This window comes from Aulonocara stuartgranti (assembly GCF_965226115.1).
Source record: "Aulonocara stuartgranti genome assembly, chromosome: 13".
NCBI classification, from domain to species: domain Eukaryota; kingdom Metazoa; phylum Chordata; class Actinopteri; order Cichliformes; family Cichlidae; genus Aulonocara; species Aulonocara stuartgranti.
This window is the reverse complement of record NC_138949.1, coordinates 34,559,028-34,586,643: the sequence shown is the minus strand read 5'-3', so window position 1 is coordinate 34,586,643 and position 27,616 is coordinate 34,559,028. Positions and strand designations below refer to the sequence as shown.

The 27,616-nt window shown below is 45.8% G+C and overlaps 2 protein-coding genes and 1 long non-coding RNA gene across 17 annotated transcripts in view; 1 reads left to right on the top strand and 2 right to left on the bottom strand.

The window, feature by feature from the left end:
• Nucleotides 1-2,139, bottom strand: part of cul9 (cullin 9) — a 36,433-nt gene extending 34,294 nt beyond the window's left edge. For both annotated transcript variants that reach the window (XM_082556544.1, XM_082556545.1), the window contains exon 1: nucleotides 1,915-2,139. In XM_082556544.1, the coding sequence (XP_082412670.1) occupies nucleotides 1,915-2,056 (142 nt within the window). In that variant the 5' untranslated portion in view covers nucleotides 2,057-2,139. The remainder of the gene's footprint in view (nucleotides 1-1,914) is intronic.
• Nucleotides 31-23,223, top strand: syndig1 (synapse differentiation inducing 1). 13 transcript variants are annotated; one of them, XM_082556575.1, is made up of 7 exons: nucleotides 2,226-2,504; nucleotides 2,602-2,792; nucleotides 2,928-2,984; nucleotides 5,283-5,508; nucleotides 6,383-7,017; nucleotides 10,441-10,578; nucleotides 19,882-23,223. In XM_082556575.1, exons 5-7 carry the CDS (start codon nucleotides 6,466-6,468, stop codon nucleotides 20,038-20,040), a joined length of 849 nt encoding a protein of 282 aa, XP_082412701.1. In that variant the 5' UTR covers nucleotides 2,226-2,504; nucleotides 2,602-2,792; nucleotides 2,928-2,984; nucleotides 5,283-5,508; nucleotides 6,383-6,465; the 3' UTR covers nucleotides 20,041-23,223. The 13 variants fall into 13 exon arrangements, 9 of the variants coding, with proteins under 9 accessions (XP_082412706.1, XP_082412707.1, XP_082412705.1 ...); XM_082556580.1 differs by adding an exon at nucleotides 31-1,041 and having other exon boundaries at nucleotides 2,464-2,504; nucleotides 2,602-5,508; XM_082556581.1 differs by adding an exon at nucleotides 1,598-1,899 and having other exon boundaries at nucleotides 2,464-2,504; nucleotides 2,602-5,508.
• Nucleotides 10,480-27,616, bottom strand: LOC309720038. 2 transcript variants are annotated; one of them, XR_014280399.1, is made up of 3 exons: nucleotides 27,331-27,616; nucleotides 23,400-23,507; nucleotides 10,480-10,566 (listed from the first exon to the last, which is right to left on the bottom strand). It is a non-coding gene; the product is annotated as an uncharacterized lncRNA (long non-coding RNA). The 2 variants fall into 2 exon arrangements; XR_014280400.1 differs by having other exon boundaries at nucleotides 10,488-10,562.

The following is a 27,616-nucleotide window of genomic DNA, read 5'->3' as shown; positions in this document are numbered from 1 at the left end:
GGAGGAGCCAGAAAAGGAGAAGTGGTTATTCAAAGAAAAGAAGGTCGCTTATTCATGTTTCAGTAAACTTACTTTACTGCATTCTGATGTCAAGACGTTCTAAAATGACCAAAAAAGGGACTGGACTTTGGCTTGAGGAAAGTGGCAACCAATGATCTCCAAACCAAACTCCAGTCAGAAATCTGCAGATTTTATAATCGTTATTCTTTCGGGTCCTCTCTTTAAAACAATTACTCTGACTGAACATGTGTGTGAAGGAGGACGACTTCTGAAATGAAAGTGAAAGAGTAAAATATGCAGGCCCAAAGAGAAATGCCTCAAATTTTAACTGTACTTTTGTGGCGGGAATAAAGTCATGCAAGACCACACCGAGTTTTATTGTATTCTAAAATGATCAAAAATGTAACTGGAGTTTGGTGTCAGAGTTAAAACAGTGTACAACCAGCAGGTCTTCTATGACTTCTCATAAAAAGAAACTAAAATTAACCAGAATCCGACTAAAGTTTCATCAGGAGGCCACGAGAAAATGACATCACCTGAAGTATAACTCCGTTTTTGTTGAGAAAGAGGAAAAAAAAGAAAAGTTGATCAACCCAAAGAAAATCGTGAAAATAACTAAAAGGACCAGAAAGTGAATGGAGCTGTGGCATAAAGACAAGTAATACATGTGACTGTAGTGTGATGTCAGCGGTCACATCTGCACATTTTTCACTGGATTCTGAAGAATGTGCAGAAATCAAACTCACTGGACTTTGGTGATGGGGTGAACTCTGCAGATGTGACTGGAGCTGGGTATAGAGAAGATCACTCTAAGAGGATCACAACTCCGAGTGGATGTTGGTGTGAAATAAAACGGATGTGACGCTAGTTTGATGTCAGGGCAAAATTTGTGGATTTCTGACAGGAGTTCGGTGGAAGCACAAAGTCGGCTGGTTTCCAGCTGCGTTTCGGCCCTGGGACGATCCCAGTGCGTCTCCCCGCTGTCAGCTGAGCGTGCGCTCCAACGGCTGCTAGCTTCATCGGGCTACGTCTAAAACTTGGGTAAGAAGGGGACTAATTTCTGGAGTCACCCGTGCTCGCCGCTGCCCTGCCTTTAGCGCAGTGTCATTAATGAAGTCAAAGTGACTTTTCATTGCATTAGCTCACTGACAGTCCTGTAGATTCAGGAATTAGCCGGGCACTTGATTTTTTTTTTTAATCTGAACGCAACAAGCTAACACGGCTGCTAAGGCTAGTTTGCTGCCGCAGTTAGTTTCACCTTTAACCGCAAAAATCTGCGCTTTGTGCGCACTTTGTCAAAGCTGCGGTACGCTTTGTTGGTTAACCTGCCAGCTAACTACCCATCACACCTAACCAGCTAACTTTTACTCATGGTGAGCCATATGGACGAGCACTCAAAATGTCACACCAAAGCCCGTGTAAAAAAAGCTCGATTTAACCTTAAACCGCCCGCTGATCAAACTCACTCACTCTCTCTCTTTTGCTCTATAGAATATTCTAGTAAATTCGGCGCCTCCAACTTCCCGTTTTTAAACACAAGTTATAATGAAGTCTACATCCAGTCTGCCGCTCTGCATCATCGTCACCTCAGACATACTTCAGAGGACGAGCCAACAGTTCCCGACTGAGCCCTGGTGGCGATAACGTGCCGTATCAGAGTGCCGAACCGAAGCTCGCCACCGACAAGCTCGCCACACGTCTCAGACACGGACGGGACTGCGCGTGTTTCTGCTCTCCGAAGAGCGTTTGTTCTGAATTAGCAGTTTTCTGAATGGAGTTTGGTGCGCCGCTCTCAGGGCGGCTCAGGGTGGGCTATGTGGATGTGAACGGAGGGCCTCCGGCAGGAAAGCGGTTCCGCAGGCATCCACGGCCCGGCCCGTAGGACCAGCCGAGTGTCAGGTAAGTCCGGCTTACCTACTGCGTCACAGGCCTTCCCCCCGCTCTGAGTGCCCCCCCTGGAGCGCTGTTTTCGCTTCCTTCCTAAGGTTTCGTTTCTTAGCCCGCCGGTGTGGCTCTGCTCGCTCTCAGCCAGAGCTCCGCACTCCTGGATGCGCATTTGCGCACTGTGACAGGAACAGCGTCACTAACGGCCTCTTCTTGGACGCACGCGCCGACACTTTTCTTCTTCGCTGGGTTCAAAACTACGATTAAATGAGCAGCGCGCACCCCGCTGGACGGCAGTGAGACATCAGCCCAACGAGTCCAACAGGGAAGGCGAAAACATCAGAGAGGTCTGTGTAGGTGTAACTAACAGGTACACAGGTGCAACAAATAGGTAAGTGTAACAGACAGGTGTAAGTAACAGTGTAACCGCAGAGGGTCAGGTACAGGTGAGATATATTAAGTTAAGGACTCAGTGTGACATGGAGGAAGGGCCTGGCTAACCCTTGCACATTAATATTATTATTGCTGTTTGGAGAGGAAAGCTCCAAAAACAAAAGTGTTCTGTTTTCTGAGTTACAGACATGGCAGTAACTCCTCCTGTCCCGGGGTCCTCCTCCGATGTACGAGCATCCCATTTCACACTGATTGAAGATTAAATATCAGTTTTTAATTTCTTGTATTTTCTTCATTTTTCACTACCTGATGCTTTCCCCTCAGTCTGCAGGGAGGAGCGCCTGGAGGCTCACAGGTGTATGTGCTGCAGTAAAGCGTCCACAGCTGCAGGGGGTGCTGACGTTTAATCTGTGAACTGCAGCAGGAACTGACCGAAGAATGAAAACAGGAAAGGAAGTTTGAAGTCAGCTGGAAATTTGGTTCTAAAGAATTTTGAGTGGTGAAGATAAAAATGAGTAAATTCAAGACAAAATCAGATTTTCATTTTGTTTCCAACATTCAGACCTCAGCGTGAGGGTGTGACTGTGGGCCCTGAGTGTGGTCTGACATGAGGTGTGCTGCATCTTTTTCTTTTTTTTTGCATCTGTTAGATCTGCCCTGGACCTGTGAGGTGGATGAAGCTGTGCAGGTCTCCAGTGAGCGTGAAGGTGATGCAGCATTTTTCATTTGTGCTGATTTATGTTTCCCTCTGCAGGAGTGACCTGATGTTGTGATGTGTGGATCACTGAAGGCACTTTTAGCTTTAAGCTGCTTCAGCACTTCCCTTTTGTGCAGCTCATATTAAACATGAGGACAAATCTTACACAGTAAAACACACAAAAACACTCCTGCTTGCTTTAAAAAAAAAAAGGTGGTGTGGGTGGAGCGGGATAACAGGGAATGAGGACTCCATCATTGCGTACAGCGCGCCCTACATCCTGTTTCGTTTCGGTTACTATCCATGAATTTAGTTTGGAGCTTATTCTTCTGCTTTGACAAGTTCTTCTCACTCAGATGTTTGACGTTTTTTTCCTCAGCCTCCTCCAAAATTCTCTGCTTCATCCTGATCTCCCCTCCGTCACCTCCTCCCTCCTGAGGTGTGGTCTGTTCCTGGACTCTCTCAAAGCAGCTGTGCTTGAGTCCCTGTTCAGAATAATCCTTCTTTACCTGACACCGGCCTCTCTGCAGTTCATCCTCTGTCTGAAGCGAGATATTTAACTCCTCCCCATTTTCCACACAGCTTATCTCTGATTGGCTACCCCACACAAACAGCAGTTGGGCGGGGTTTCAGCAGGTCCCAAGAGTTCAAATCCAACCCAAGATCTATAACACCAACGTTAATGAATTAACAACTGCGTGGAAACCTGACTCCGTCCCCAGTGCTTCCACTGGAGGTACGGGGCTCGGCAGCAGCAGCTGATCGGCTGCATTGATGACCTGATCCGATGCATTGGTGACCTGATCGGCTGCATTGATGACCTGATCCAATGCACTGATGACCTGATCAGATGCATCAATGACCTGATCCGATGCACAGATGTTTGTCCATGATGCACAAAAGCAAACCGCTCAGACGAGCTGTGAGCTCCTCGTCTACAGTGATGTGACACACTGATGAAATCAAACCATCACTCATACCAGGTTTAATGGGACCTGATGAAGTTTTAGTGGGTGTACTCTGTCTGAAAAGTGTTTATGACAGAAAGTGTGGTTCATTTTAAAATGTCCTGTTTCCATGACGCCTGATGGAATATCTCACCCTGACATTCTCTCTCTTGACTCTTCCCTCGTTTATATTTTGTTTAGTCTCTACAAGATTGTTTCTGCATGAAAAGCAGCAGGTGGAGTTGAGACATCTAAAGCTACGTTCACACTGCAGGCGAAAGTGCATCAAATCCGTCTTTTACGTCACTGACACAAGACAGACGCCAATTATCAGCGCTGGAGAAGCGCCCGAGATTCCTGGCCATCCAGTATAGATGTTAGTGAGACTGTTGGGAAGACAACGTTGGAGAAACGTGAACATTTTATTTGTACTGTATAATCTGCAGCTATCCTTTGAAGCACCGCTCCTCTAAAACAGCAATAAGGATCATTATTAGGCCAAATGTAGATAACAAAATAACTTTATGACTTAAAGCAAAATTGGGAAACGTAAAGTCCGAAACAAGACTTTATATGAAGGCCATCAGTCAAAGAATACTGTTGCTCTGGGTCTAAACAGAGCGCATTGTGTGTGACGTCTTCGTTTGCGCATGCGGCCGCTTTGAGGGTTCACACTAGAGCGTGTTTGCTGTCGCATTTTATTTGTAGACAAAAAAATCAGATTTGAGCTTTAAGACCTGCAGTGTGAACGTAGCCATAGTTAGAATCGTAGGGCTGGCTTCCCTGACGACCAAAAAGATATCCAAGCACCCCGGATGTTCCCATTCCAGTCCAGAAGCCTCCTCCTGTTCCAGGAGCTGCCTGGCCTCCTGGGTACTGGTGCCTGTGAGTGTAATCACTGTGGAAACATGCATGAACTGAGTGTGAAGGAGATCTGGAACAGATTCGGTTTGTAATATTAGAACATCAGGACGATGTCTCCCAGCTAAAAACAAAGGGAGATGTCAAAAATTCAACATTAACTGAATTTCTGAATTTTTTGAGAAATTCCTGGATGCAGATCAGGATCAACTCCAAACTAAAACCAGTTCTAAGTCCGAGCAAATATCTTCAAATGTTCTTTAGATCATTGAGAAAGATGTCCCACGGGAGAGGCGGAGCCTGCGATTGGTCAGCAGGTCTGACTTCAGGAGTCCAAACCTGGACGTTTTCAAGGACGATTTATTCGATTCGTCATGTTTGATGTGAGGGGCTTTAGGACCCTGTGGAAGAAGTCTCTGCTGACACACACCTCCTCTGTATTCAGCGCACATGCCTCTTCTCTCCTCCTCCTCCTCCTCCTCTCCACCTCCTCTCTGCAGGAGAATCATTCTCGGAGCAGACGGACACCTGCCTGCCCGCCTGCCTCTCTCCTCTTACGGCTTTTTTGGAAATACGGAGCTTCGCATCGGGAACCCGCCGCCTCTCAGCCCGCTCAGAGCGCACCCAACGCGGCTGCGGGACGGCCGCGGGGGTCGCTGTCACGCCTGGATGCGCAGATGGATGGACGATGAATGGATGGACGGCTCTCGTGTCTCACCTTGGGAGGTGAGTATGTGCGCGTGTTTGTGTGTGTGCGCGTGTGGCTATCACCGTGCTGACGTCAGAGCCGGTGAGTGTCGGTATTCGGGTTTACGATGAGGGTTTTTCTGTAAACATCCGTGCACGTGCGTGTGCGCGCTGTCCATGCACGTGCGCCTGTCGGTGGTGTGGGCGCAGCTTTGAAGATGAGCTTTATTATTAATGTGCTGTGGATTATTTGATGTGAGCCGCAGCTCACAGAGTCACAAATACCCCAAAAACGTCAGGAACACCTCCAACACCACAGCCAAGGAAGCACCACAATATCTGAAGGCTGTAGGGAGGGCCGAGGCACAAAATCCTTTATTAGAGCTCTAATATACCAGGTGCTTCAGGTGTTTAAGGTTTCACACACGCTGCTGACGCCAGATATTCCAAACAGACCATCATCTGGTCCCAATATGAAGCAGCAAACACAGCAGTGCAGAAATGTCCCCGTATGTCAGATTGTCCTCCTGCTGATGGTTTCCTGCCAAAACATAAAAGGACCTCAGGTGTTTATCAAGGCATCTCATCGGATGCAGGATGCAGCTCAGCAGGTGAATCCTCTGACACACACACCACGTTTGCAAACACACGTCACACGGGTGCATGTGTCCGTGCTGTGAGGACAGCAGGACAGGCCTCTTCGTGCTTTTTCCTGGATCGGTTTCACAGAGATCCCTTCATACCCCTCAGACCCCGCCCACTACCTGTTTGACCCACCACCCTCTGCACCACGCCTTGGGTCAGTCAGGTCCCACACCTCCAGGCTCCCCTGGGCTATTCGGACTGTTACCCTGCCCACTCGCCACACCAATCTGAGCCATTCTATTCTATCTTTTCTTTTTCTATTTTCCAGCAAAGTTCAGTATGCAATGCCTGACCCTTGACCTCTGACCTCTCTGAGAGACCCCTTGAGGAGGAAACGAGTTCTGAGGAGAGATGGAAGGTGGAGGAAACAAGGAGAGCCGAGGAGAAGAGCCTGAAACCTCCTCCGGGCTTGGGAGAGTCTCACGGAGAGGAGGAGGAGAAGCCTGCAGACAAAATGGCCTGATCAACACGCACAGGCTGGGGGCGGAGCCTCGGGAGGTGCTACTGTCAGTGTACTCTGCTCCTCAGTATCAGGGTCACGTGGTGGTGAGCACCTCCCCTCAGCAGGAGCACAGCAGGGGTCCTCCCCAGCTTCTGAACCCCAGCACTCTCCTGCCCCAGCATGGGATGCCAGACCCTCGCCTCAGGCCGGCCCCCGGCCTCTTCCTGTGCCCGGAGAGTGTCCTGCGGGCCTGGGGGGAGGCCGGGGGAGGCGACTGCTGTGAGACCACCTTCATAGAGGGACTTGGACCAGAAGCCTCCTCTTCTTCTGCCGCTGCCGTCTCCACAAAGGAGGTGCTGCTGTTTGCTGATGGGAAGTATCTGGAGTTTTCTGGTGAGGAGGCAAAGATTCACACACTGTCCTATGACATCGACGACGATGACGACTTCCAGGAGCTCGAGGTAAATAAGCTCTTTTCACCTCATGTTCACACACTCACACTCTGATGATGAGTTGGGGAAAACTCTGGCTTCAGAACCCCAAATCCAAGCACCGACCTTCTGATTGGTGGATGACCCACTCTGCCTCCTGAGCCCGAGGTGAGGGCAGAGGTCTGAAGAACGAGTGCCGGGACTCTTTTTCTAGTTCTGATTGAAAAGTGTCATCGACACAAATTCACTGAGGGAAAACAGGCACTGCAGTTCCTCTCATGTCCACTAGATGCTGCTGTGAAACGTCTCTGCGGTAGTCAAAACGGGCTTCCTCGTGGGTGCTACCACACCAAGGAAGCATGGCTGAAACACCAATGTTTTTGCCATTTAAAGTCATTGCTATGACAACAACAACCGCATCACAGTGGAACAATGTTAACAAAGTTCCCACATTGATTAGTGGTCCAGTCAGATCTTCTCTAACAGAGGAAGAACCAGACATGAGAGCCACTGTGAGTCAGCTCGTGAGGCTTGGTTTGGTGATCAGTGAGCTCACCACGATGGAGGTCAGGGCATCAAATCGAAATATATATAAAATAGCGTTTGAACACAAACCTGTCTGTGCTGTAGTAGGTGACATTCATGAAGCACATCCAGCAGAGTTTGGAAATCAGCTGATATCTGCTTTCATCAGAGACATCAAGAAAGTCAAGATTTAAAGTGTCTGCGGTGTTACTGTTATAGCTGAGCTCTGAAGGAGCTTTTGTGGCTGCCGGCTCATCGTCTTGGCTTAGTGATTTCTGGTCATCATCAGTCACTCACAGATAGGGATGGGTATCGTTTAGGTTTTATCCGATACCGGTGCCAAATCGGTACTTTTGAAATGGTGCCGGTGCTTAAACGGTGCTCAAACCGGTGCTTAAAGAATGGAGAACACAAAATTGGTCCAAAAACCTCTCATGTTCAGCTGTTTTTTGTAAAAATATAACAATGTTAGCCTTTTCTGCAGCTATGGGGCATATATGGTATCACTCTTGGCTGGAAGCAGTGCTTAAACAATGGAAAAAACACAAACTTTGTCCTAAACCTCTCATGTTTAACTGTTTCCCACTTTTTCTTTGGTCATTTTAGCCTTTTTGTCCAGGGTGAAGGGAGTATCTGCCATCAAACAAGAAGACATCCGCACGTAGCTATGATGATGTTTGCTAGTTCACCTTACATGCATTAATGTAATAACGTGGTTAGCCTACTCAACGTAAATTACACACGAACAACATGAAGCTACTCACGCAGAGAAGAACGGCTGCTGCTGCCGTCAAATACGGCGCATTTCTGGGCTTTTAAAAAAACGCTATGCGTCGCCAGGTGTTTCATCAGATTCGAGGTGTTACCTCCTTTGACAGTATCACAGTATCAGCTTAAAGCACTTGTTGCTGCTGAGTTTGCATCTTTTGCTGTGAAGTACAGCCAGACTTTTAACCGCTTCGCCTTGGACATTTTTAATCTGTAGCTCTGCTCTAACAGAACGTACGTACCTGGCCCCGCCTACTATCCTCGGAAACGTAAAACGATTGGCTAAAAGTGTATCACAGCTCAGGAAAAAAAAAGCACCGAAATAAAGCACCAAAATGTGCGCTGCTTTTCGGTCTGGTTACTACCGTTTATGTCAGAATGGCACCGGACACCGGTACCCATCCCTACTCACAGATGCTCTAAAGTTTTTCAAGCGTTGCAGATGTTCTGACTACTTCAGACCTCCTGGGCAACAGCTCGTTGCTCCCCTTTGGGTATAAACGTACATTTTTACTATTGTGACTGTGAGCTGTGGCATCCAAGGGGCAGAAACAGCTTCCTCTGGGCTCTTTAGAGATCAGGTGAGGAACCTGCACTTTGAGGGATCTCAGAATGAAGGAGGTGTTTCAGATCAGATCTGATCAGGCTCAGGGTTCCTCCTGGATGCTTCTCTTTGGAAATGTTTTAGCCATGCCCAGAAATATGGAGGACGACAAGAGCCCCGCGCATCGAAATAAAACATTCTGTGCTTAATTAATGAATTGTAGAATAAAATCTGCATTTGTAAATTCATTTTTGAATTCAAATTTTATAAACTGCATTTCAAAATCCATTTCCCTTTCCTGTTCGCTCAGGGATTAACATGTGGATTAGCAGTTGGATTAACAACTTCATTTTAAAAATCCTGCTGCTATTCAAATTAGCCACACCGTGGGATGTAAGGAGCTCTCTGATTGGTTGGTCAGACACAGGCTGGCCCTGAGTTAATCCCTGAGCGAACAGGAAAGGGAAATGGATTTTGAAATGCAGTTTATAAAATTTGAATTCAAAAATGAATTTACAAATGCAGATTTTATTCTACAATTCATTAATTAAGCACAGAATGTTTTATTTCGATGCGCGGGGCTCTTGTCGTCCTCCATACAGAAACCCCACCGGATCCATCCAGAACTAGATGGAACGATCATAGTCTAAGGATGTTGAAAAGAAAAGGGACCGGGCTTCTTTCAGGTACTTCAAGCTCCTGAGATTACCATGACCTGGACGACTGAGAACATACAGACACATGGAAACGTTAGACGTTCTGTCTGACCTGGGAACACCTCTGGATAACAGGAAGTGAAGCTAGTAAAGAAACATCTGGATCTGATTTTTGAACAGGGCAGGTGGGAGGATGGATGGAAGGATGAATTGAAGGCTAGAGGGAATTACAGACAGACAGGTGGATGGATGGACGGTTGGAAGTCCGTCCATCGGTCCGTGCTGGGAGTCAGAGTGCTTCCTGCAGAATGAGATTAGCACTCAGAGCTGCAGCTCTCTGAGCGACACGTTTGACCTCCTAACAGCCAATCGCATTAAAGACGATTAGCTGAGATTTTGTCTCACTGAAGTCCAGCGTTAATCTACTCTGCAGCTCTGATGGGTGAGTGTGTGTGAGTGTGTGTGTGTGTGAGGGTGTGTGTGTGTGTGTGTGAGGGTGTGTGTTTGTGTGTGAGTGTGTGAGTGTGAGTGTGAGTGTGTGTGTGTGTGGGTGAGTGTGTGTCAAATTCAAATTCAAATTTTATTTGTCACGTACACAGTCATACACAGTACGATATGTAGTGAAATGCTTGGACAACTGCTCGTGACCTAAAGAAAACAAAAAAGGAAAAGGCTATGAATAAGATAGGAAATAAATATGAAAAATTAAAAAGGGTAAATTTAACTAGGAAGGAATAAAATATAAATTAAGGTTAAAAATGAAATAACTGTACAACACAAATTAGAATGAAGGGTAAATTTAACTGGGAAGAATAAGATAAAATATATAAATTAAAGTTGAAAATAAAATAACTGTACAACAAAAACACACCCTGTGTGTGTGTGTGAGGGTGAGTGTGAGTGTGAGTAAGCTTTTACACACTGAAAAGCTGCTCCTGATTGATTCGTGTTTTTGATCAGAGCGATTACTCCAGCGAATCAGAGAGCGAGGACGCCTTCCTGCTGATGCCTCCCAGAGATCACCTGGGCCTCAGCGTCTTCTCCATGCTCTGCTGCTTCTGGCCGCTCGGCATCGCCGCCTTCTACCTGTCACACGAGGTGAGGACTCAGATCAGCTGCATGTTAACATTTCTCTGAAATAGGAAATCAAAGAGTTCTCGTGTTTTGAAGCCAGAGGCTTAGCTGCATTGAACCCAGAACACTTTAACCTGCAATGTGCATGAATGAGGGAAACAATAGCGAGTGCACAAGCTGAGACTGTAACCCCCCGAAACCGGCGGGAGCATTTTAGGTCAAATTACTCTTGAACATGGCAAAATTGCAGCAGTTTCTGAAAGCACTGACTCTGTGCGTTTCACTGATGTTAGGGCCATTATGATAATCCCAGGCAGGGATTCAAATCTCAGCAAACAGCAAAAACAAAACAATAAAAAAGACGGTCAAAACTCTTCTCTCCACCAACCTTCGTCTTTACGTAGTGTGCCTAGGTTTACCGTAATAACCCTTAAATCACTGAAAAAGCACAGACCACTGGAATTCTTTCAGTTGAGCAAATGGTTCAGATTACAGATGTTTGTCACAGCAACAGGTTAGGCTTTAAAGCAGGGGTGAAGAACTCGAGGGCCGGTGTTCTGCAGGTTTAGACATGTCAGCTGGTTTAAACGGCTAAATGACCTCCTCAACATGTCTTGAAGTTCTCCAGAGTTCTCCTGGTAAAGAACATGTGAGTCAGCTGACCCAGGGTGATGTCTAAAACCTGCAGGACACTGGCCCTCGAGTTCTTCACCCCTGCTTTAAAGTGTTAAATACATCCGTCCTTAACAGAGCTACCAGAGGGCGAAATGCAGGGTACACCCTGAAGCAGTGTGTGTAAGGCTGGCCCGATAGATTTGAAAATGGCGTTTTCGTCTGAAAACGCTCCGCGCCCACACTAGCGTGTTCAGTTGTTTTCACAGAGTTGTGCGTCCACATTGAAATGGCCGAAAACGCTTACGTTCCAGTGCTGCACATGTGTGAAGCGCAAGAAGATTTGCCCTGCCTCATTTCTGTCTGCCGCTTATTTACTTCCGTCTCTTTGAAACGTGGCAGCAGAATGTTGAGGAAAAGCACCGAGTTTGTTAAATGGACTCACAATGAGGTGGAGTCGTTGCTGCGAGTAACACAAAAGTACAAAGTTGCAAAAGCGAGTGAGAATTAGAAAAAAGAAGAAAAGCTCTCAGGAGCGCGTGCAGACTGATGTTAATCTTTAATACGGCTGTCAAACAAAACAACTGCTGTGTAACGCCCTCCGCTATCTTAGCTTGGTCACATGACTGCATCACATGACTAACACGCGTCATCGTTTTGGAAAGTCTCGGTTTTCGCTGTCCACACTGCGACGCATGAGCACCTTCTTCAAATGTGTGCATTTTCGAGAGCGTTTTCAAAACGCCGTCTCAGTGTGGACGGGCGGCCAAAACGGAGAGAAAACAATGCGTTTTCAAACAAAGACGCATCAGTGTGGACGTAGCCCAACACAGAACCATACAGACACTGTTACTGCATGTGAGAGGAGCCACACAGCCAGCCTGTCAGCCGCAGCTTCTCGCTGTGAGTGTGCTAACCACCGCACCACCGCACAGGGAGCACAGAGGGCTGGATAAATGAAAAGACTAACAACACAAACAACAGAACTCAAGTCGTCCTACAACAGAGTTTAGACTAAAGCTCTGGAATAAAACGTGGCAAAATTAACAAACTGCAGATCAGGTAACAGGCAGACATGCTGAGTGCTCAGAATCTCGTCACTATTGGCTGTAAACTGCACATGCTCCCTGTGCACGTCCACGTCCGCCTGCAGCCTCGCTCTGCTCTCTCGGCTCTGCTCATCAGGCCTGAAAGTGTCCGATTGGCTGCTCTGCCCTCATTGCTCTGATTGGTTCTCCGCACTCTGGACTCTCTGTCCCGTTCGGCTGCTTCCGCCGCTACTCTGCACAGCATCAACCCCCCCGCTTCTCCGCGTGTCTGTACTCTGCTCTGACACGGATCGATACTGCATCCACGACCCGTTCAGCTGCGATAATTATTCATGTTTGTCTAACTACAGTCTGATAACTGCTACGTTAATGGTAACAGATGGCCAATGTGATGATGGGGTCACTGCTAACAGTTAGCAGCTGTGGTTTGTCTGTTTGTGGGATGGAGACATGATTCCCTCCAGCTGGAATAAACTACCTGCATGAAACAATCACGTGACCTGAACGTGGCAAGTGACCGTTGTGTATTTACAGTAATGAGTCAATGTGTGTGTGTGGATCATTACTTCAGAGCTGCGTCTACACACACTGACACAGTTCACCTTATATAACTGATCTGCAGTCAGCTGGAGGAGGAGAGATGCTCTCACTCAGCTTGTTAAAAGAATCAGGAGTGGGACGGATGCGGCGCCTCCTGTGACCTCACACAGGTAGGATCCAGGAAGGAGAACAGGTGAAAGGGAAAGCCCATGAAACATTCAAACGAGAGGAAATTATGCATAAACACAACGCAGACACAGGAAGAACAGAGAAAGGAATAAACCCACGAACCAGCAGACAGCTACACACAGACCAGGAATTTCAAAATAAAACAGGAAACAGTCACACTCTCTGGTTACAGTCCAGTCATGCTTAAAGTGACGCTGCGTTGAAAGTTCCAGAATGAGAATTAAAACAATCACTTGATTCCAGCATCAGTCTGACAGTTTGTAGACGAGGTTTGAACTTCCTGTTCCAGACTCTCTGCAGGCTTTTGACAAAAAATGGCGGCTGATGACTGCCGATTGCTGATTGGACGGCAGGAAGTCTGAAGGAAGCGGCTAAAAATGCTGAAAAGTTTAAATGGAGCTCTGGAATGTGCACAAAGCAGGACTGGTCGGATGCGGAGGGTCATCGCAACAAGCTTTCTGGTTGTCACATATGTGGTTTCCATGGCAACTGCACACCTACAGCTTCAAGGGAGCCTGGGCTGGTTGCCACTGACAACCCTTCCCACACTGAAATCCGTCAGTGAGAAACAACAGAAAGCACTGCGGCAGGAGGAAGAGGAGGAGGAGGAGCATGGTTGTCCTTTCTCTGTCAGAGGTTCATCAAACCAAAATCATTAAGAAAGGAATATTTGAAAGGTTATGAGCGCACAGGAGAGGATCCTGCTCACTCACAGAGGGAGCTTTACATCATGTTTGAAATACGAGAATCTTCTTTGGTCCCAAACCTTTAACACTAAGAAGTCCCACAGCCTTTCTAAGAACAGGCGCATCATTAAATGTACGATGACTGTGCCTGAAAGGTCGGAAACATGACACTCGTCAACATGTTCTCAGTAATAATGCTTATTTGAGTCCCGTGGAGATGTTACAGCTCTAAACGTACTGACGTGACTTCTTATTGAGGAAAAGTAACTGAGCGGCTGCAGCCAGTCGACCTGAGTTTATAATGAGCAGGTCGTTGGACGTGCTAATGCTAAACGGCTGTGTCTGAACCATCTGCTCCACAGTGAGCTTTAGTCCTCAAGTTTCCTTTAACTAGTTTTTATTGTATTTACTGCAGTCAAACACCCTGGACCTTCAGTTAGACACATGTCCGGTACAGAGGGTAAAAATATAAACTCAGTCTGATGCTAACAGAGGCAAGCAAGTCAAAACACAGAAAAGCACACCAGGAAAAATAACTTTTAAAATCAAGGACGATACAAGCTGAACTCACATATAACAAAGCTTTCACACAGATTACGGTGAACACTCGTGTGATGTATTGTGTATGAAGTCACATCAGGACTTTTATCTAATGATGGATGAGAAGAGAAACTCCCTCTGAAAATACTGTCAGGACACTTTTACTGTGAGAACAAACAGCTGAAAAGTGTCCTGAGAGTAAACGTGGCAGACTGAAACAATCGCTCCTGTTCATAATCTGATTTGGTGCTTTTAGAGCAAGCCCAACACGCACACAGATTCATTTCCTGGAGATTAACTCACACTACTACTGGGATGACCCTAACCTTAAAAAGTGTGTCTTCAAGCATTTCCCTTTTGTCCCAGTCAGAAAGACGTCTCTCTAATGTGGTGACGTATACACACTTAGGACCCCACAATGCCAGTAAAACCTGGCTACACATGCACACACAGTTTGAGCTTGTTACATAACTCTGGCTTCTCACACACACACACACACACACACACACACACACACACACACACACACACACACACACACACACACACACACACACACACACACACACACGTTCTTTATTTGGGCCGAGTGGGAGCATCTCCCCACTGGACCAGTCACAGGAGGTCCTGAGCTCACTGGCGCCCTCTGTCATGTGGTATGACATGGAAACTAATTAAATCTTACTGGAAACTGTGGTGATTACAGTGGTTATTTCCTGCCCACAAGCCAGTTAATCAGGTTTACAGAGTTAACTCAGCTGTCACCTGACACAGAGATAGATGGTCACTGACAGCACACGGCGAACATCAGCCTCGGAGCTCTAACACATACCAGACTCCACCGATAAAACAGAACAAACAACCTGCTGTCTCAGTCGGGAAATTTGCTTTGATGAATTTGGTGTTTTAACCTGTTACTCGCCCAAGTCACACTGCACAGTGTTGTTATGTCAGTCAGTACCAGCTCTGATAGCACATTAAAGCAGTAAGAATATTCAGATTCAGTCTGACTCAGTCAGGTGGGAGGCCTGGTCCCCCTGTGTGACGTTTAGGTTACTGTCAGAATGGACCGCTGCAGCACATCGCTGTCATGTTAGCAACATTTTTCAGGTCCACTCATTCAATAAGTGGAATCCAAGCAGAAGCTGATGAAGCAGATATCTAATAGAGCCCCTGAGGTCAAAAACCAAGCAGGATGCTTTGCTCCCTGATCACATCATCTTTATTAAAAAGCGATTAAAGAGCAGAGAGACTGATGGGTCCTCTCTACTGCTCTTCCTCTGCCTTTTAATCTCATTTCTTCTGCTGCTGTTTTGCTCAGCATCTCTTTGTAAAGCTGATTATCTGCCGTCGTGAGTGGAGTCTCCCCCTAAGCTCGGAGCTCCGCGGGCGAGTTCAGACCTGAACGCTGCTGGTTTCATCAGAGAGAAGATGGAGACAGATCTTCATCACCTGATTGCGCCAGTGTGTACGGCAAGCCGTCTTTGGGTCCGTCTTCCTGAGTGTTGTTTTCTCTTTGTTTTATTACTTTCTATATGCTTTCGGGATGTTACTGCCCTGATTGCCTATGATCGACAAACTCTTTTAAATCTTCGACCCTTGAATCACCAAAAGCCGGATCTATATTGGAACTTAGGGAATTTTTCCCAGCCTCGACCACATACTTCCGCCTGCACGGATTACCTGCCTCTTTTTACACCGCACAAGAAACGATATAGGAAACGGGGTAAGCGGAGTGGTTTTCGCGTTCGTATTAAAGCTTACCTAAAAGCACATGGAGTGATTGGCTACCGCTCCATTATTGACAACCTGTGGCCCTCCCAGCATACCTTCAGACTGTGTCGTCATCGATGGATTCGCTATGCTGGCCAGCAAGCCCATTCGGTTCTACCAGCTGAGTGTCCACCTGTATGGAGCTGGAAGCGGATCTCTGGAGGAGGTGTGGATTACAGTAATCTTCGTCGGCTGGGACGTGCTCCCAGTAGCGTCAACGGGGCTACGCTCCGTATGGCACTGCTAAACACTAGGTCACTGGTGAACAAGTCCTTTTTCTTGCATCAAGGCTGGATGTCCTGTTTCTAACAGAGACCTGGATTCGCCCTGGTGAGTCCTCTTCCTTTTCGGAACTTCTTCCACTGGACTGTGCTTTCTTTAATTCTCCTAGGACCGCGGGCAGGGGTGGAGGGCTAGCCTCGGTTTTTAGAAGTAAATTCCGAGTGCGGCAACTGCCTCCCGCCTTGCACTCCAGCTTCGAAGTACAACTACTGGAGATGTCCGGTTCCCCCCGGACCCTCTGTGCGGTGGTGTATCGACCTCCGAAGCGCAACAAGGACTTTATCCGTGAATTTGCTGATCTTCTAGGAATTATTTTCTTAAGTTATGATCGTGTACTTATTTGTGGTGATTTTAATATTCATATATGCTGTGAGGAGGACCTATTGGCTAAGGACTTTCTTGCCCTTATTGACTCTTTTAATATCACTCAGTGGGTGAGGAAATCAACCCACATTAAAGGGCATATGCTGGACTTGGTATTGTCGTATGGACTGGACATTTGCATCACAGACATCAATGATGCTGGGATTTCGGATCATTTCCCAGTTATGTTTGATGTTCAGTCATGCAATATGGAATTGAACTCTGAGGGTCCACCGAGCCTATCACGTCCGATTAATTCTGAGGCTGTTGCTCTTTTTTCTGCGGCCTTTGCCAATTCTTTTTGTTATGAAGACATCAGTAATGCACCTCTCTCGGTTGATGGCGTAGTCAACTCTTTCATCTCTATATGTACTTCTATTTTGGATACTGTGGCTCCAGTAAAGATTCGACGCCGTAAAACCTCACGCCAACCTTGGCTAAATGAATCCATCCTCGCTCTTAGACGTGAATGTCGTCGAGCTGAGAGAAGATGGAAAAAAGATCAACTTCAGGTGTCCCTTGACATCCTGCATATGAGCCGGTCTAAATTCCAGAAGGCTGCCAAAATGGCAAAAACTTCTTTTTTATCTAACATTATTGCGAATAACAGCCATAATCCTCGAGTCCTGTTTAAAATTTTTAATTCAGTGGTTAATCCCTGTTCGGATGTTTCAATGGGTGCCTCCCCGGCCCTCTGCGAAAAATTTCTAAATTATTTTATAGATAAAATCTCATTGTTAAGGGCCACACATTCTTTGGTAGTAAATCAAGCCCCAGCTTCTGAATGTTTAACGGTTTTCCAACAGTCCGAACCTGTGTCATTTTTGACTTTAAAGGAAATAATTAATAATCTGAGAAGCTCAAATTCTTTGCACGACATTATTCCCTCTCGTATCATTAAGGATGCATTGAATACAATCGGGTCTTGTATTTTATTTCTAATGAACTTCTCACTGTCATCTGGCTATGTTCCGAATGTCTTTAAACATGCAGTCATGCAACCTGTTATCAAGAAAAGTACCCTTGATCGTAACATTTTAGCTAATTACAGGCCGATTTCTAAACTTCCTTTTATGTCAAAACTCTTAGAGAAAATAGTGCTTCGGCAACTACAGACCTATTTAGAGAGAAACGGTATAAGTGATAAATTTCAGTCTGGATTTAGACCGCGTCACAGCACCGAAACTGCCCTACTAAGAGTCTTTAATGACCTTCTCTTAATTGCTGACTCTGGGCGCTCTGCGGTCTTAGTACTATTGGATTTGACCTCAGCCTTTGATACGGTTGATCATGATATCCTTTTGGCAAGATTGGAACATGTAGTAGGCCTCAAAGGAAATGTTTTATCTTGGTTTAAATCATATTTTTCTGAGAGGTCGTTCTCCGTCACGATGGGAAAATATTCCTCTTCTTCTGCCCATTTCCGCTGTGGTGTGCCCCAGGGCTCGGTACTGGGTCCTGTGTTGTTTTCTCTCTATATGTTGCCCTTGAGCTCCATTTTTGAAAAACACAATGTCTCTTTTCACTGTTACGCTGATGATATTCAAATCTACCTTCACCTGACTGGGGATGCTTTATCCTCACCACATCCTCTGTTTGACTGTCTGAGTGATGTCAAGGACTGGTTATCACGTAACTTTCTTACTTTAAATGGAAAGAAGACAGAAATTATTGTTTTTGACCGAAATATGCCTCTGGGACAATTGACTGGCACATTTGGGCCTGTTGCTAACTACCTTACTGATACTGCCAGGAATCTTGGAGTTTTCATGGATAGCTCCTTCAAACTTGACAAACAGGTCTCTACTGTGGTAAAAACTAGCTTTCATCAACTACGCCTAATCTCTAAGGCTAAACCCTACATACCACACAAAGATATGGAGAAACTCATTCATGCTTTCATTACGTCAAGACTGGACTATTGTAACTGACTCTACTTGGGTCTACAATCTTCTCTTCTGCAGCGTCTGCAGCTGGTCCAGAATGCCGCAGCACGTCTCTTGACCGGCACTAGAAAGTTTGACTCTATCACCCCTGTTCTGAAAAATTTACACTGGCTTCCTATCAAATATCGAATTGATTTTAATATTCTATTGTTTACTTATAAAATTTTAAACAATATGGCACCTGACTACTTAGCTGATCTCCTCTGTCTGTACAGCCCTCAGAGAGCACTAAGATCATCGGGCCAACTGCTCTTGGTGCAACCTAGGTCTCGGCTGAAGACCAGAGGAGGCCGTGCCTTTGCCGTTGCTGCACCCAGGCTATGGAATACTCTCCCTCTTCATATTCGCGCGTCAGATTCCATTCAGTCTTTTAAATCATGTTTAAAAACGTATTTGTTTGATCTGGCATTTAAGGCGAATTAGGGTAATTTACATCTGGCTCTGTATTTAGATTATGTAATTATCTTATATTTTATATATTTGTAATTTATATTTTATTGTGATTTTATTTGTACTGCGATTTTAATGGAAAGCACTTTGGTGTACTTCGGTCTTAAAAATGTGCTATATAAATAAATTTTGATTGATTGATTGACCTGATTGAACCAGAGGAAAAATTCTGATCGGTAACAATTACTGAGGCGTACCTGGACTAGAGACTTGGGATGATCTGATATCCTCGTGTTGGTGTTGTTCCCAGACCATCATGAAAATGTTGTTCCAGGTTCAAGTGACCAATCACATTGTTGTGACGTTATTCTTTTGCGCGCCAAGCCATTCATGCATTTATGAAATTCCAATGTTGCAAGGACAATATCAGTTCTGCTTACTGTTTAGGGTCAGGGTCCGTTGATCGGCAGACAGAGGCGGTTTCTCGCAGCTTAAGTACAGTTTTTTGTTTTACGGCAGTTTTTCCCGAAGTCGCAAAAGTATGACGTCACCACATTCTGATTGGTCACTTGCAGTGTTGATCCTGGAACAACATTTAGTATGATGATCTGGGAACAACACCAACACGAGGATATCAGATCAACCAGAGACTTGAATCCTCCTATAACATCAGCAGTGGTTGGCGGAGTTGCCTTACAGTGAGAAGGTTTGAAGCCGTCAGCCTGCCAGACTTTTCCATGTTCTTCTTGTTCCTGCATGGTTTCTCTCCGGCTTCCTCCCACAGTGGATGGATGGGTGGATACTTTAGCCCAGTTTCCCACTGTAACTGCCGTTCTAGCTCACCTTGGTGCAGTTTTCTGTGTTTTGTGTTTCTTTTCCCAGCTCGTGTCACACGAGAGCGACGAAATAAGGAGCTAACCTTTGTCTGACTTGTTTTTACGTCTCTGTCCCTCTCAGACCAACAAGGCAGTTTCCAAAGGAGACTTTCACCTGGCCAGCTCCAGCTCCAGGCGGGCTCTCTTCCTCGCCGTCCTGTCAATTACCATCGGGACAGGTATCTATGTGGGCGTGGCCGTGGCGCTCATCGCCTACCTCTCCAAGAATCACCACTGGTAGCCTAAGATCACGGAGCGAACCCTCACCTTCCCCTGGAGTTCAGCTCCCCAGTGAGTGTTTTCAGCATGTTGGCCGTCATCTCGAACTGGAGAACTTCCTGTGAGCGCACGATGGCGTCGGACACCCCGCTGTGCTGTTCTGAAGGGCCAATCGGATCCAAGGAGAGGAGATGTGTGAGAAACAAAGAACCAGCAGCATTTTTTAAAGCTTCTGCTGACGTTAGTTTGTTTAAAAGAACATTTTTGGTGTGATTACTCTCATTTCCATCATCCAAACTGCACTGAATCATCACTTTAACTGTATCTGCATGAAAAGTTCTTCATTACTGTTGGAGGACGTGAATCAAAAAGCTCGAATAAACCCTGGAGGTGATGTTAACGTTCAGGGTGTAACAGTTTCTCTCATAGGAAGTTTTTAATGTCCACATCAGATGTTCAGCCAGAATAAAAGGAGGAGGAGTTTAAAGGAATACCATTAGCAGCACTAATAAGCATTTGTGTTATTTATATCCTGCTCTGTGGGCCATCAGCTTACCTGATTTAGCTCTGGACGTTACCTGTTGGCAAACACGGCCTCCATTTAACACCTGTGAGACTTTTTTGGATGTAAATGTAAATTTACTCTCTTCACACTTAAACAAAGACATAAAAAATGGGACCAAACTGTAACATGATCTACAGTGATGATAAACACAAGGAGAGTGTGAAGGGAGAGATGACCACACACCTGTGCTCAGGTGGACTCGGGTGAATGTGTGAAAGTGGACTGGCTGCGTCCTGTTTGCATATCAGGACAGACACAAAGACTTTTTATTTATTTATTTATATTTTTGGACAAACTCTGGACTTGTTCATGTGATAAAAGAGACACTGCTGAACTCTGTCAGCTGATCCGATGACATTGACCTCATCATGTGTCCTTTTGGCTTTAAACCAACACAGAAACACCAACAACCCACCAACTGGTACGCCGGTGTCGAGGGTAGAGACACATCTTTCACCTGTCATGGTCTCTGCAGGTTTAGCATCTGGAGGTCAGGCTGGGACTTCATTTAACATCTGTGTACAGTTTGGTTATGAAATTTGGACATACATTCATTTATTATTCTTTCTTATTGTCTGTTTTGTTTTTATGCACACTGATGTCTTCTCTTTGAAAGTCTACAGACTTCTGGTCCAGAATCAGGACATCTCAGTGAAAACTGAATATTCAGCAGAAACCTTAAAAGACTTTGGAAGTGTTGTAATCATGGTTCTAATGCAGGACCCTGTTTGGTGGCTGTGTAAGACAGGTACTCGGGTCCTCGTCTACAGGTGAGCACTGGGAAACGAATTGTCATAGTCATGTGTGGACATTCAGAAAATGTTATGTAAGACTATCGGTGCGGGAACGTTGGGAGGTTTTTTCCGGGGTGTTTCTGATGTTCAAGTTTGTCTGGATGTCCAACTACAGATTTTTGTCTAGAACTTTTATTCTTTTGTTCATCCACAGATCTGATTGTGATTTTTGGGCTGGCCTCTCTTCTACACCCTTGGTACTGCAGGTCCAATTTGATGGTGGACTTTAAACGAAAAACAAAAATCCTTTGAGTGATATGGGAACATATATGAGTCTTTAGATGTCCACTGATGTCCACTGATGTGTAAATGTACTGTGGATTCTACATCTGTGTCAAACTTAATTCAGAGGTTTTAAAACATCCACTCAAGTTTCATTTTGAGGGCATCAATCCGGGATTGTTATTGAAAGTCTTTAAGTCTCAGTCTCCGTGGTGCAGACCACATTTATCTTTTGGCAAACAAAACCTTGTGTCTATCTCTTTGGTCCTGATCTTTGTTGGACACAATGTCCATTCACAATTTTTGCTGAAGGCCTTCAGAAATCCAAGAGTATCAAAACTGATGTTGAATCTCCACCAACATCTGAAACCAGTCTGGTGTTTGCATGTCTGCCCACTCCTTTTTAGGAAGTCCACCCAGGTCCACCCAGGTCCTAGACTGAAGGCTGTACATGTCCAAAACAAACTGACTGCTCGTGGTGATCCTTCATAGAGAAAATGTTAAACCAGGGGTGGGCAACTCCAGACCTCGAAGGCCGGTGTCCTGCAGGTTTCAGATGTGTCCTTGATCCAAACAGCTGATTCAAATGGCTAAATGACCTCCTCAACATTTCTTGTAGTTCTCCAGAGGCTGGGTAATGACCTAATCATTTGATTCAGGTGCGATATCCAGGTTGATATCTAAAACCTGTAGGACACCGGCTCTTGAGACCTGGAGTTGCCCACCCCTGTGTTAAACACACATATCAGCTATACAGGCTTTGTGAAGGTCCAGGGTCATTGACTCAAAGTCCATCCAGCACTCGTGTTGGAAGTGTTTAAATGTGAAACCGACTGTGTATCCATGATAGAGTCATTATTTCCCAGTACAAACCTTCAGAGCTGCAGTGAAACCAAACAGAAGAACACATACACATGTTCCTGAAACTCTGATAACAATCACTGCTGTCAGACCCTGAAGAATTATCTGTTTAATGACTCCGCCCACCTAGGAGGACAATCTACCACACCTGATTCACTGCTAAGCTAACCTTCAAGCTAATCGGGCTCTCTCTGACTTCAGACCATCGGATAGAGTCTGCAAATACTGAGTGGATAATAACGCCCGTTTTTAATGATTGTAAAGTCAGACTGAAACAGTCGTTGGCTGTTATGGATTTCTAAAATTAACGGGATGAGTCTCGTGCATTTCTTTACTGAAATCAAGCAGAATGACCCTTTAATCAGAGGTTCACGCAGTCTTCAGGTTTAAGCTGCAGGTGTGGCTCTGAAGGTGTTCAGATGGGTGCTTTTGTTTGGCGTGTAGGAGTACAGTGACGGCTGTTTAAACCCCCGATAACAGAAAGGCCGTGCAGCCACTGGGTAACGTAGTGGGGTGTTGATCGCAGAACGTTCATGATTCCTAAAAAGCTGCGGTGCGCTTTATCAGCCTGGACTGGAAACAGGAAATGGTTCATCCTCGGCAGCTTCAAAGTCTGGGCTAAAGGGCTGCAACCGTCATCACACATGCTGTCCGTACACGCTCACTGAATGTGTTTGACTTTCACTGAGATTAGCATCTGCTGAATGTTTCAGATTGAACTCTTAATAAAAGTCAGAATTAAAGGAGCTTTTTGTCAAACCTCCCTGTTTGCTGTCTGTCAGTTGTTTGACTCTTAGCCTAACATGCTAAGCTACATGAGCTTATAACTTCCTGCCCAGCTACAAATCAAACAGAGCTGCTCCGGTTAGCTGTTTTTTTAAGACTTCCTGGACTTTAGGTGCTCGCTAATAAAAATGTAAATGTTTGTGTCTGAGGTACTTTCATTGAGTTGTTTGCAGACAGTTCAGCCTCACACACTTCTCCACCTAAGATGGTGTCCCTGCTGCAATCTTTCCAACCACAACAATTCTCCTCTCAGGAACAATTCTGGAGAGAAAAACACACGGGAGACTGGATTAAATGGTAAATTCACACAAGCACTTTTCTATACTTCAGTGGTTTCAAACATTCACACTCAGGTGCATGCACTGGAGAGCAACTCAAGGTTCAGCATCCTGCCCAAGGATAGATTGGCATGCAGAGTGAAGCAACCAGCAATCAAGCCAACAACTATCCGATTAGTCTTGAGTTATACTTGGGAATATTTCTTAGGAACACCTACAGCAGGTAAATAAATATCAGTAAATATATTTCTAAAGATGCACCGGATGTCAGTAACAATCCAAATCAACGGGTCGGTGCTGTTTCTCCATGCCGGTCACGTGGACTTTGATGGCGCTGTAACCTGCACTGGTGGACGGCACGCTGAGCTGCTCACAGTCGCCGGCTTCTGGAAGTGTTCCTGAGCCGTGCGCTGATTTATCACAGAGTCGTGTTTTTAATGCAGCGCCACTGCAGTTATCAGCCTCGTCTCTGCACGCACACATTCCTCTTACTATACTGATGATACAGTCTTCTCCCAGCACGACATCCCAGTGTACTTCAGATCCAGACACACACTCAGCCACACACTGGTTCATCACAAACTCAACAAACCAGCTGTGCAGAGAGGGGCGCTCGGACGTCTACACTGGACACACACTTCATAAACACACAACACAGAAGAGCCACCTCGAGGGGTCAAGACTCGGCTGTTCATCTGCATCTAAAGGTCAAAGGTCACTCTTTGAGGACGCCAATGTTTACATGTTGGACAGAGAAGACAGACGGAGTGAAAGAGGAGTGAAGGAAGCATCTATGTCCACTGTGAATGACCATCTTTGGACAGAGGGCGGGGCTTAGCACACCAACTGTCTTCCATCTATAATCCAGTCTGAGATCCTTCCTAGACGCTTTAACGCCCACTCACACCCTGCATCAGGTGACCTCAATAGGTCACATGATAGTGTGGGCAGGGTCTCACAATGGTTTCACCTGAAACCTTGGCTGATAATGACCCGTGCCCTTTTCCACACCTTGGCTCATTTGATGAGTCACATGATCGGCAGTGGGTCAGCGACCCTCCCAGGGACACGCCCACTAGCGCTTAAATACCTGGGACCCTCCACCGTTTGGTGTTACAGCTGAAGAAGCTGAAACTTCTTCTTAAAGAAGAAGAAACTTAAAGAGCTCCAGCTCACCTTTCCAAGTTCCTTAGAGTACCGATTATAGATGCAGCTTTTTCAGACTGCTGGACCTCTGCCTCTCCAACATGCTCTTTTTATACCTCATCATGTGACTGACCTGCTTCCAAATAACCAGAGTGGTAGCCAAATCTTCCTCCACCTGTTTTGTTTTAGCACCACCTCCATTTCCACTCATCCTTCCCAACTTTTTGAGACATGCCTCTGCCATCAAAGTCAAACTGAGGGCTCATTGTCTCCCACATTTATTATGAGTTAAATGTGAGTTTATGATATGTGCATATCATTGTATTCTGTTTAAATGTACACACAGTGCTTTTAGGAACTGGGTTGTACACGAGCAGCTTACGGCGCATGGCTGAACTGTTCAGATGCACTTTACTGAGTTTAAAGACAGATATTCATCCTCACACTTCATACTAAATGAATGAACAATGCAGCAATGAATGTGTCGTGAATTGCAGAGTTTAGGACCCAAATGGAAACACATGGTGATGGATAAACTACACTTCAATTTTATTTGTGTAGCACAAAATGACGACAAAAGTTGCCTCCAGGTACTTATAGTGTAAGATAAAACCAGACAATAACACAAAACGGGGGTGAAAAGTCCATCAGATGCTAACGCTGAGAAGTGACCACAGCAGGAATAACAGACGTAAAACTAAACAAGACAGTGGAGACAAGAAACTATCAGAATAAAACAGGAAGTGAGAACCAGGACTAGTTGAGGAAACAGATGAATGAACTTTAGGATAAGACAGCAGCCACAGAGGGAAGAAACTAAAATACAACCAGGAAAAAAGAGCTGCAGGACGTCCCTGTAACAGGCATGATCACGTCTGCAACACATGCACAGATACAACAGACAACAGTCGGCCACAGAAACGTTCAGGAGAGCAGAGAGGAAGACTACAGGGCGGACCAACAGGATGATCGGCAGACGATGCAGCTGTGCACATGTACAGGTAGGGCTGGGCCATATCATACCGTTCACAGTAACACTGGTATAATGTCGGGCAAAGAAAATGAAATATGGCGATAGGATATGGGTAAAACGCGCATGCGCAGTGCCTTTGTTTTCATACACACATGGCGGAAAAATCATGGCGGCGACAGAGAATGAGAAGGGCGAGAGCAGATCGTTGAATGAAACAGATGAACCAGAACTGGTTTGTAAAATTGCTGCAACTTTAGTGGTGTGGAACTGGTTTAGCTTTCAATCAATTCAATAAAACTTTATTGATCCTGAAGGCTGACCCCGAAGGAAATTGGGTTAAGGCTGCCGACCTTTGCCAGCGCTGACTTACCCTTCTGACCATAGATACATTACACAAACATCACATGGGAAAGACAGGTCAGAGAGGTATAACAATGGAAAATGCACCACATGAGGAAAGATAAGGAGAAAAATAACTCCTCCCAAACTGAGCTCCAACAGGGAGATCAGTTTGAGAACAGAAAAAACACCTCAGCACATGAAAAAACTCTTAATACACCAAAGAAACACATGACAAGCAACAGGGGGGGTAAAGGTGAGAGACAGACGAATTAGACAGCACATCCGGGCCTGCGTGCGCTGGTCTCCTTGATCTCCGTCAGCATCGGAAGGGAATAAGCGTCGAAGGCGTTTGGAAAGGGAGGGAGGATGAGTGTGTGCATATCAGTGTGTGTGTGTGTGTGTGTGTGTGTGTGTGTGTGTGTGTGTGTGTGTGTGTGTCCAGAGTTCAGCTGAGACAGTGTCCTCCTCCCTGCCAGGCTAAGTAAACAGTCTTCCAGCCAACCCAGGTGGCCTTGCATGGAACAGGAAGAACAGACTAAACACAGTCGTTATCAGGGTGTTGTTGTTCAGCTCCAGCCTTGAGACCGCAGCTGGCGCTGAGAGGGTCTCCGCATGAAGTGATGGTGCTTTTTACTTTAGTGCGAACAACTCATATGAATTTCAAAGCAGTTCTACAGTCCGACACTGGTCTCTCTATCTCCCGTTGGAGAGCCGCGAGCTTTCTATGATGGTATCCAAACTTACGTTCTGTGATGTTGTCGTTGTTTTTGCGCAAAGAGCAGGTTCTGAGAACTCACGACCGCAGTGCACTTCCCCAAGATGTGATCGAATTTGCGCTCAAAGGTGTTGTTCGAGCGAGCCCCTCCAGATGTAATCCAGTCTGCACTCAGAGGTCTTATTCTGAGTGTTCACGGCAGCCGTAGCTTCTCCAAGATCTTATCCGTGCTGACTCAATGAGCCCATTTCGTTGAGAAAGGGTGTCAATTGCATTTAGGGACCAGTTGATCCAACCCATAATTCCTCTTTTAGGTTTTAGAGAACAGACTGTGAGAGTGTTCCAGGGAAAAAAACACGAGACTAGACAAGGACACAAGAGGCTAAGCAGGGAAGCTAAGGGAGAGGAGGAGGAGAAAAGTGCGACCGCCTTCGTCAAGAGCAAGAGCAGTCCGTTAGATACACAACAAAGCACTATTTTTGGTAGCGCATGCTAGCGGGCCGTCGTTATTACCGTGTTGTTTGGAAAATACGGCGCACTTAAAATCAATCCTTTGATTTGTCTGAAAGTCGACAGAGCCCCTTATAATCCCGTGTGCCTTATGTATGAACTCTGGTTGTGTTTACTGACCTGGAAACGATTTTATGTGCACGGCGCTCGAAAATCTGTCAGATGTTTCAGCACGACTTTGCTAAGCTACGAAGCCGCACCGCTCGATGGATTGTTGGAGCGTTACGGCTATCGTAGGCGGAGCCTCGCGGAGTGATACATACTGTGCTTCAACATAATATTACCGTACTGTGTGTGTATAAGCTCTTTAAGTTTTGTGGATATTATACATGGTTATGCTGAGGATGTGTCGGCCAGTTTCCACTGGAAATGCCTTTTGGTTAAACTGTCAGCGAGGAATTTGCAT